Source organism: Labeo rohita, chromosome 7, assembly GCF_022985175.1.
Source record: "Labeo rohita strain BAU-BD-2019 chromosome 7, IGBB_LRoh.1.0, whole genome shotgun sequence".
Lineage (NCBI taxonomy): Eukaryota > Metazoa > Chordata > Actinopteri > Cypriniformes > Cyprinidae > Labeo > Labeo rohita.
This window is the reverse complement of record NC_066875.1, coordinates 18,878,327-18,889,606: the sequence shown is the minus strand read 5'-3', so window position 1 is coordinate 18,889,606 and position 11,280 is coordinate 18,878,327. Positions and strand designations below refer to the sequence as shown.

Below are 11,280 nucleotides of genomic sequence, written 5' to 3'. Positions count from 1 at the left end.
AATTTGTGATTCTTGACGTTTGTATTTAAATTGTAACATTTAAATGTTAAGTATGAACAGTAACAACTATTCTAAAGTGTTTTGGCAATTTAGTTTTTAGGATTGAATAACCAAAGAAAAGCAGATACACCTGAAATTTAATTTTATTCTATGACTCAGGCATGTATTTACATATTTAATTGCCCACATTTTATTTGAGGATAGCCTGTCATAATAGCAGTGCTGTAAATTCAAATGAAATGATTTCACTTAATTAGTCTAGGTTTTAAAGAATAGCAAATACAGCTGAAGTCAAAAGTTAACGTACACCTTGCAGAATCTGCAAAATGTTAATTATATATATATATATATATATATATATATATATATCCAGCTGTGGATTATTCAGGTAAAAACACAGTATTAAGAATCTAGCATATGTAAACCTTTTTTATAACTTCAATTATTATTTTCTCTTTGTCTTTTTTGTGAAATATCTTATTCGGGTCAGTACTAAATAGAAAAAAAACAACAAAAAAACATGCATTTTGTATGGTCCCTCTTGTTTTGGTAAAATTATTAACATTTTGCAGATTCCGCAAGGTATGTAAGCTTTTGACCTCAACTGTAGTTCTTGAAATGTATACCTAACGTAGAATTATTAAATAAGGGTCTAATTTCATCTTTTCACTTTAATATGTTATTTTTTACTCGACAATTCTAAAAACATTAATTTGTCCATAAATCCGTCATTAGACACAAATGTGTTATTCAACATACAATAAGCGGTCAGTGGTCGCGATTTCCTAAAAGACACAAAATTAGATCACTTAACTTTGAATGATAATCTTACCAAAGCTGATATTCAGATTCTGCTCTGAAAAAAACAAACAGCTAAAACCAGCCTAAGCCAAGCTGTTTTTAACTGGTCAGTCAGTTGGTTAGAGGTTAGTCTCGTGTAGCCAGACATTTTAAATGGCCAAGAACTGCCCAAGAGGCCATATAACTGACAGGCAAAGCAACCAATCACATTTAATTTTGTTCTGCGTCATGTTTAGAGCACTTGGTCCTGGAGGGTCGGTGTCCTGCAAAGTTCAGCTCTAAACCTATTTAGACCACCTGAACCAGCTAATCAAGCTCTTACTAGGCATAATAGAAACTCCCAGGCAGGTGCGTTGAGGCAAGCTGGAGCTAAACTCTGAAGGACACTGGCCCTCCACAACCGAGTTTGGGGACCCCTGCTTTAGAGGCTTGGAAATGCATGACCAACTGAAGACTTGGTCAAAACCCCTCTAAAGCCAACCTGCTGACCAGCTTTGACCAGGCTGGACGACCAACTCAAACCAGCCAATCAGGCTTTTACCTGTTTTTTGAGATGTGTTGTGCCATTTTGTCAAGAAAAAAAAGGGGTGTGTGTGTCATCTTGCCCCATCTCACCCTAAATTTCAGAGAAAATATCAAACACACATACAACGTCCCAAAGTCAATGGATTTATTTCCGTTGCACTGAAGTTGTTCACAGTAGTTACAAGGGGATACATTAGCGGCGATTCTATTTTTCCCGCTCAGTATTAATCAAATCCGTGATACATTACAATCCAGCTTTGCTCCTTTTTTTCTCCCAAAGTACAAAATAGGAAGGACAACAATGTGTATTGCTTAGATTACATCTCCGCTTATTCTCCACGCCGTATGTTCCCATAAGTGATCGAGTGTTACGGCATCCCAGACCCCCATCCCGAGAGCATGATGCAGCAGAGCACATGGCGAGAAAGCGTTCACGATAAGGGAGATGAGAGAAAAACGACCAACTGAAAATGAAGGCATGATAACGGAAGGAAACAAGTCGATGAAGATGAAAAAGGCGGAGGGGAGGAGAAATCTAACATCCACAACATCATGCAAATTAAAGCCGAATGTCGGACATGCAATACGAGAGATAGAGTCAGGAGCGGCAGGATCCCCTTGATGGTTTTTAAGAAAGTCGTTTGCCCAAAGTTGTCTATTTACAACATGTGATTTGAGCTCGTCCACCTGTTTTACACACACAATGAGATGAGTGACAAATATCAATACTTCGTTATCCCTCACCCCCCACCCTAAAGAGGCTAGTCTACATTCTTAAATTACCAGTAAATAATTTAACATATACTACAAGCTCTTTAATCTGGTCAAAGCCGGGAAAGAAAGAGTTCTTCATTCACAAAATCGGATAAGTGTTATCGTACACAAAACACAAGATCCTTCAAACAATCGGATGAGTCGCCCTGATGCAAACAATAAAATCTCCACCACCCGGTTTTGTATATATAAATATTCCCCAGCTGAATAAATTAAGAAAAGACAAAAACGCATAAATAAGTTACAAAAACAAACAAAAAAAAGGGTAAAAGGTCTCTGAATCCTGCAGATGTTTCTCAATAAAAATGAAACACGAAATAAATACAAATCGAAAATTGACATCATGAGTAACCCTCGAATACATTAAGCATAATTGTCATTCAAAACTAACATTTCATGAACGCTACATGAGAAAAAACAGGATGTGGCAACACAATTCATCTAAGCAATGTCACTGATAGACATTTGTTACATAAGGAATATTTTCAGTCTGTACAACAGAATAGATCATTTACTGTGACACCCCCCACCTCCCACCCCCGTATCCCAGTCCCACGGCCCACCCCGAAAGTTCATCCCCACCATTCTTCAAATAGGATCTCCAAATCTTGTACAGCAGTGACACTGAGTCCATAAAATGTTTTAAATTCTTCATTTCACAAAGAAAGACTACATTGAAAAGAATACAATCCAACAACGGTCCTCGAGGGCAACTCCTCAAACGCGCGCGTCATGATATCCAGAGTTCCGGTCGCCGTTTGTCCTTTTTGTAACGATGTCCTGTATGTACGTCGGTGTGTTTGTGTGTGCGTCAGCAGAGAACGGGGAGGAGAGAAGACGAGCAAGGATTTAAAACAAAAATGAAAAGATGAACTGTGGGTTAGCTTAGTGAGAATTTTCATAAACATCTTTGTTTTAAGGCTTCACTCCAAATCCTTGGACGTGTGTGGCTGTATGTACAGTAGCTGCAGGAGGAAGGAGTTGAGGAATAGCTTGGAGCTCTTGTTGGTGTTTGGGGTGTTTAGATGCATCAGAATGAGGAGTTTCCCTCAGCTGCTTGTACTGAACTTCCTGTGTAATGTGCCCTCCATCAATGTGCCATACATGAATCTTGTGCAAGAGCAGGACTTGGGGCTTTAACACGTTTTCTGGATAATTCCTGGTAGCAGAAATAAATAAAGGCATCATAAAACAGAACATAACGAGACACCGTGAAGAACAAACAACACTGGAGAGAAGGCGTGCGTGTCTGTATGCGCCTTTTGTAAAGTGTCGGGTCAGTACGTACAGTACTTCAATACTCATTCCTTTATATAAAACTTTGTAGAGTCAACAGCATCCTTTCAGTAGTTATTTTGTGTATTTTATTTTAAAACTAGTAATCTAGTATTTCTCCTGGTTTTAAGGTTGTTCCTGTGTCCCAACTGATGGTGCCATCTTGGCTTTGTCTTGGCCAGATGGACATTTGGAGTCATTAGGCTCGGGCTCATGTCTCTTGCTGTTGGCATGCTTGGGCGTGCCGGGCGGATGGGACACCTGCCCGTTCTTCTCGTCTGAAAAGAGCTGTTTAATTACGTCAAAGAAGTTACTCAATGGGCTGCCTGGGTGCACAGACGGGAGAAGAGGAGAACAACAAGAGAGAGAGAGAAAGAGACAGAGAACAAATACATGAACAATGAGGATCACAGACGAGGCAAGGTGAGATGATGAGAGGCAGGACGAGACTGCATTAACTGGAGACAATAAGCCATGTATCAGAACACACTGACACGGATACAGCGCGCATCTGCAGGCACGTTCGACTGTTTGACAGTACGGCTGGATTATTGTTCAAAGGTCTTATTGTGGTAGTGAGTATCTGTGGCGGAGCAGTCTCCGTATGTTCTGTGATCTTCACTGGATGGAATGGAAGGAGATGCGACTGCGTTGAATCATTTCAAAGTAATTCAAGGTGATGTGAAAATGATGTGCTCTTTGTTAGACATCAAACCTCAAATTCAGGACACATATCCCAAATTGTGCGTGTACACACATCAATGAAGAATTTAGCAAATACTGTATATGGTAGGCTATATAAGGGGTGTGAAATTGCATGGGTACACCTGACAATAAAAATTGTTCAGAAGAAATGTTTTTTTAGTGAATCAGACTATGCTGTGTGTTTCTGATTGACTTTAAACAACCAGTTTATAATGTCCATTTGTTTAGAAATCGGACAGTACTGGTTGCCCTACATGCTTTTTAAAGGAGAAGTCCACTTCCAAAACAAAGATTCATTTAAATTGCATTTTGGAAGTTCAAAATCGGGGCCCCATACCAGTCCATTATATGGAGAAAAATGCTGAAATGTTTTCCTCAAAAAGCAATTTCTTTACAACTGAAGAAAGAAAGACATGAACATCTTGGATGACAAGGAGGTGAGTACATTATCTGTAAATCTTTGTTTTGGAAGTGGACTTCTCCTTTAATCGCTTAAAAAAAAAAACTGGTATTCTGGCTGTGTTTAATAAGAAACACGTGTGACATTGTTCATGAATTGAACTACATTGATCACAATGTATGTTTCTGATTTACATAAAGGAACCGGTTCATAAGAATAATTTTTTAGTGAATTGATCTACACTGGTTGCACTGTGTGATTGATTTAGTTGTTAGAACAGGTTAATAAGAATCATTCATTTGTGAATCAGACTACACTGGTCATGCTGCATGTTTTTGAGTCACTTTAAAGAACTGGTTCATAAGAATAATTTTTCAGTGAATCAGACTACACTGGATGCACGGTATGTTTTTGATGTAGTTTTTAGAACAGGTTCAGAAGAATCAATCTTCTGTGATTTAGATTACACTGCTCATGCTGCATGTTTTTGACTCACTTAAAAGAACCAGTTCATAGAATTATTTTTTTCTTTTTTTGTGAATCAGACTATACTGGCCACTCTGTATGTTTTTGATTCACTTAACAGAACCAATTTACAAAAATAATTTTCCTGTGAATCAGACTGTATGTTTTTGATTCTTTCATAAGAATCAATCATTTGTGAAATCAGACTACACTAGTCACGATGCATGTTTTTGATTCACTTAAAAGAACCAGTTCATAATAATAATAATAATAATAATAATAATAATAATATATATATATATATATATATATATATATATATATATTGTGAATCAGACTACACTGGCAGCTCTTTATGTTTTTGATTCATATAAGAGATTATAAAATTAATATAAGAGGTTTAAAAGAATCATTTTTTTGTGAATCAGACTTTACTGGTTTCTGATTCACTTAAAAGAAACAGTCAGTCAGAATAACTTTAGTACAAATTTAACTACTTTGGTCATGCTGTATGTTTTTTATTCACTTAAATGAACCAGTTCATAAAAATACATTTTCTGTGAATCAGACAAAACTGGGTGCGCTGTATGTTTTTGAATCACTAAAAAGAACAGGTTTTCTGATTCACATAAAAGTACTGGTTCATGAAAATAATTTGTTCATCAAATCGAACTACATGCTGTAGGTTTTTCAGTTCACCAATTTGTTTGCAAATCTGACTACACTGGTGGTGCTGTATGTTTTTAATTCACTTAAAAGAACTGGTTTATAACAGTAATTTGTTCAGGAATTATTACACTGTTTGTGGCATATGTTAGTTATAGTGACCCTAAAAATGTTGCTAAAACAATTAAACCGAAGAGCTGTGAATAAATTTCATGATGTACTGCAAGATTTAGTAAAGAATAATAATTATATAAAATCATTGTCAGAGCATATGTTTACACCCTGGTACATATACAGCTAAATATATTAATGCTAAATTCCTCATTTCTGATTCAGATCAAGTGGCAAACATGAAATCTCATAAATGGCTTGAAATGTAGTGGTACAAATTGTTGCAGATTCTGAATACACCTGACAGCTGGCCCAGAAGGATTAACTACACACCCTATTTGACACCAACACAGGCTTGCAAACCATCACCTCTTTTTCCAATTTCATAAGTGACTGAGCAGCAGAGGCCCGATAGCACAAGCTGTAACATGGCAGACCATGGCCTGTGTGAACACTAGAGTAGATTGCTTTAGTTCCAGAGCTTGTCTCTGAGTCTCTCAATACAATCTGGACTCCTCTCAACATCATGACAGAAAGCTCGAAACTGCCGCTTCCCTAGAAGACAGGCTGCTTTGCCACAGCCTAAGAGACTCTCAAAGAGACATGACAGCTGTGGCAGCTTTGAGACACACAGGACACTGCTTCAGCATTTCTAACGTGAGCCATTACAAATGTTCATCTCCGTTTAGATTTATACTGGGTAAACTATTGCAGACACAGAAAACGACCAGGACAGCACGGCTGTTTTTTACTTATTGGGTATGTGCTGAGCTGCAGTCAAATAGCTCTAGGCTAAAGACAATGGATTTACGTCTCGCCCACAAAATAAAATTTATAGCTAGAATGTTGCTGAATTTAACCCTGCTAGGTTAAGTCAATCTGATAAAGTAAGAAAGCAGCCGAAACTAGCTATAAAATTAGGGTTTTACTGTATTGTTTCTATAGTGGCTAATAATTACTCTGCTCCTTTAAAATGACTATTAATCCATCAGCAAACACATACCAGACTTCACTGTTGCTTGTTTTAATACTCATACTGTATTTATAGGGCCCTACATAAGTAGGTCACGCTGAGAAAACTAGTCCCGTTAGGATTCTGCCCCTCATTATACAGCGATTCTACAGATGATTGCTTCTACTGTAAAAGTCCCAAATGATCAACATGAAAGAAGTGTTTCAAGAAAGAGGTGCTGAGACACATGCTAACATAAAAGCCCAAACATCATCTTCAAATAAAAAACCTGGTTTAACAGATTCATAAGCGCTGCTGATTAAATGTTTAAATTAACGAGGCCTTTCACCAAAGTGATTCAGATGCAACAATTGACCCACAAAAACAAAGTAAAATGACGCAAGAATTGAATACGGAGAGAAAAACAACATGAAGAATGTATGAAGCGTTTTCACTCTAGAGAATTTAAACTTTCATGGATCCTATCAAGTGAGATCATGCACACACACTCCCACACACAAACACACACATCTCTGCATATTTCAAATTTAAAGGGATAGTTCATCCAAAAATGAAATTTCTGGCAGATTACTCACCCTTATGTCATTTCAAACCCATAAGCCTTTTCATACTTTTATGAGAACCTATAGAGATTTCCGTTTTTCTATTCAAAGTACAAAAAGAGGTCAACAAAGATTCATAGAATCACAAAAGTTTTATGGGTTTGGAACGACATGAGGTTGAGTAAACGATGACAGAGGTTTCATTTTTGGGTGAGCTATCCCTTTAAAGAGTCTCTGTGTTTAAGTGCCACGCACTGCACAGCGTGTGTATGATAAAGTGACGTACACTGTGGCAGAAGAGTTAAAATAGACCTCTTACCACCCTTTGAACGCTTTCCTGTCAAAGGAACATGACATATTACTGTAACATGTCCAATCAAATCAAATATTCAGCCTAAAATGACATTCTCAAAGCACCCCATTGACTTTACAGTAACGACATGAACTCAGTGATTCAACCTCCTTGCACAGATGTTTATTACGTGGCCACATCTGTTGAGAGTGAAGCATGCTGGTGCTCATTGCTGTGCAGGTCTGCTCACGGTCAGTAAGGACACTCAAGCTCTCATGCCCATTCACTCAACAGCCGCCATGATCAACAGCCGGGGGAGAGCAGGGGGTGAAGGGCAAAGCCAGGGGGAAGGGAAAGGCGTGATTGACAGGGTGAGAGGATGGCACATCTTTAAAGCTACACTGGGTGGTGGGTCACGATCCTGATAACAGCTCTGTTCTTTAAGACAGTCCAAATGCATAATGTGAATATAACTGCATTCTGTGTAATGAATATTACATATCCTGTTTTAGGAATATTTTCAGAATGAGGCATTGAGAGAGAGGGGTTTTGTTTGAAATGTCATACTATCATACTAACAGGCTACTATTTGTTGTAGTATACAGAATGTTGGTTATACTGTGCACAATAAATTTCAGTTTGAAGCATGAAATACAAGGATGACATGTTTGCCGAAATATTCAGGATACACTTTTTGAGGTATTGCACTGTACCTCATTTTAAAAAGTCCAAACTGACCTTCTATATCAAGAATGAATGAATGCTGACACATTTCCAAAAGACGTGTGAAACAGAAAGAATTAAAGGAATAGTTCACCCACATTCTGTCATTAATTACTCACCCTCATGTCGTTCCAAACCCGTAAGACCTTCGTTCATCTTCGGAACACAAATTAAGATATTTTTGATGAAATCCAAGAGCTTTCTGACCCTACATAGACAACAACACAACTGACACATTCAAGGCCTAGATAGGTAGTAAGGACATTGTTAAAATAGTCCATGTGACATCAGTGGCTCAACCTTAATTTTGTTATTTTTGTTTTCTTTGACCACAAAATGTATTCTTGTAGCTTCATAAAATTATCTTTGAACCACTGATGTCACATGGACTATTTTAATGATGTCCTCTTTACCACTTTGAATGTGTCAGTTGCTTTGCTGTCTATGCAGGGTCAGAAAGCTCTCAGATTTCATAAAAATATCTTAATTTGTGTTCTAAAGATGGAAGGTCTTACGGGTTTGAAACGACGTGAGAGTGAGTAATTAATGACAGAATTTTCATTTTTGGGCGAACTATCGCTGTAAAGCTGGAATACAGTACATGACTTTTGTCTATATTTTTGCCCTGATTTTCAGTTTGGACAAGTCAACGCTAGTTGCTCAAAGTCAGAGCCAGTCTGCAGATTTAAGATGACAGATTTCACAGAAAATCAGAAAATAGTGTATTATGAGCACAGACTTTGATTTTTTAGCTTCTGACAATGATTCAGTTGAAGGACATCAGGCATGTATACACTATCAGTCAAAAGTTTTTGAACAGTAAGATTTTTAACGTTTTTTTTTAAGAAGTCTCATCTGCTCATTATTTGATCCGAAGTACAGCAAAAGTGTCACATTTTGAAATATTTTTACTATTTAAAATAACTGTTTTCTATTTAAATATACATTCAAATATAATTTATTCCTGTGATTTCAAAGCTGAATTTTTAGCATCATTACTCCAGTCACATGATCCTTCAGAGATCATTCTAATATGCTGATTTGCTGCTCAAAAAAACATTTATTATTATTATTATTACTATTATTATTATTATGAAAAACAGCTGAGTAGAATTTTTTCAGGTTTCTCTGATAAATAGAAAGTTCAGAAGAACAGCATTTATCTAAAATAGAAATCTTTTGCAACATTATAAATGTCTTTAGCATCGCTTTTGATCAATTTAAAGCATCTTTGCTAAATAAATGTATTAATTTCTAAAATTTCTTTCCCTAAAAATTTAATAAAACTAAAAATACTGACTCCAAGCTTTTGAATGGTATAGCGTATAATGTTACAAAAGATTTCATCAAAGAATCCTGAAAAATAAAAAGTACTCAACTGTTTTAAATACTGATAATAACAAAAAATGTTTCTTGAACAGCAAATCAGCATATTAGAATGATTTCTGAAGGATCACGTGACACTGAAGACTGGAGTAATGATGCTGAAAATTTAGCTTTAATCACAGGAATAAATTACATTTTAAAATATATTCAAACAGAAAGCAATTATTTCAAATAGTAAAAATATTTCACAATATTACTGCTTTTGCTCTATTTCAGATAAAATAAATGCAGGCTTGGGGAGCAGAAAACATTAAAAACATTAAAAGTCTTTTGACTGGTAGTGTATTCTGAGTTTTAAAACACATGCAATGTCTCTACATGAGTTTGTTGTGTTCTAAATTACTCAAATGTCTGGTAGTCCTTAGTTAGTAATTTTTATCTTTAATCTTTACAGATATTTATCTGATATACTGATCAGATATTAAAAGTTTTGTAGTCTATCCCAGCCTTAATGCAGCTCTAAACATTACAGGCAGTGATTAAATTGTTATTTTGCATTTCTAAACTAAATCTGTATTTTTGTCTAGTTTAATCAAATTTACACTAGACAGATTCCCTTTGTGTTTTCCAATACACTGCAACTGGCAGTCATCCAGGTATTTTGTGCTTATTGCACACAGCAGACATAATGCAGAATGATATTATGATATTATGAACTCCCTTTTCTGTATTACTCAGTGGTATTGCTTTTGGACAGTATGGATTTGGGGCTGTCCAGCAGAGGGAGCTGTAACAGGCTCTTAACCATGTGCACAAACAGCCATGTGAGAAGACAGGCAGAGGATTTCTCTGTTCTTTCATTTCATCATCTCCAGCAGGAACCACAGTCTAGCCCATCACATTTCTGCTCGTAGAATGACCAATTTAAAGCTACGTAAATTTACTTGGGACACAGGTTTGATTTAGATATCTGCAAGAAATTTCCTGAATACGTATATAAACGCAAGTGTGCTCTAGCATGCTCTGTGAGTGTGTGTGTGACCGCTAAGGAGAATGTGTGCATGTGTGCCAGTGCCTTGCAATGCAATTCTGTGCAATGTGCTTTGATAAGGTCAAATGTGTATTTCCAGCACCTTTAGATAAGACATTCACATCTGACATTAATGGAACAGTGGATACATTGTATCTAACACTGTGAGAAGTTCATTTTCATATTAACGATCTGACAGCATGTCTTTGAAACCACCTCTAACAAGCATTTTAAACACTGGAAAGACTCATTTGACCTTGATGGGTGTGTGCAGCGTTCAGTGCTCTGCAAGGGTGGGCTAGGCGCCATGCATGTTCAGGATGCTGTGTAAGAGAGCAGAAACAGAGAGAGAGAAAGAGCCAGAGAAAGAGGTGTGTCAGTGGAGTGATTGGCCACTCACCAGACAGCTGCTGGACACCAGGCTGGTCATGTGTACTTAACAACTGAGCCTGAATCGTCTCCACCACCCGTTTGAAGCGTCGGCTGGGACCTGCCAGGGACACACACAGAGAAACCCATTTGAATGTTTTACAGTGCTCCCGTACAAACTGTTACATGCGTGTCTTTGGAATGAATGTGCATTTTTGCTGACACATCCCGGGTTTATTCCCCCTAGCGGCTGCCTCATAAAGTCTAATGGGATGAGGCTGATTTTTATGGTGAATTCGGCCC

General features: G+C 37.2%; 1 protein-coding gene across 6 annotated transcripts in view; it reads right to left on the bottom strand.

The window, feature by feature from the left end:
• Nucleotides 1-1,457: 1,457 nt before the first annotated feature.
• Nucleotides 1,458-11,280, bottom strand: part of brsk2b (BR serine/threonine kinase 2b) — a 167,414-nt gene continuing 157,591 nt past the window's right edge. For 5 of the 6 annotated variants that reach the window (XM_051115262.1, XM_051115265.1, XM_051115266.1 and 2 more), the window contains 2 exons: nt 11,009-11,098; nt 3,271-3,701 (listed from right to left, as the gene is read on the bottom strand). In XM_051115262.1, the coding sequence (XP_050971219.1) occupies nt 3,502-3,701; nt 11,009-11,098 (290 nt within the window). In that variant the 3' untranslated portion in view covers nt 3,271-3,501. The other variant, XM_051115264.1, reaches the window with a different exon arrangement.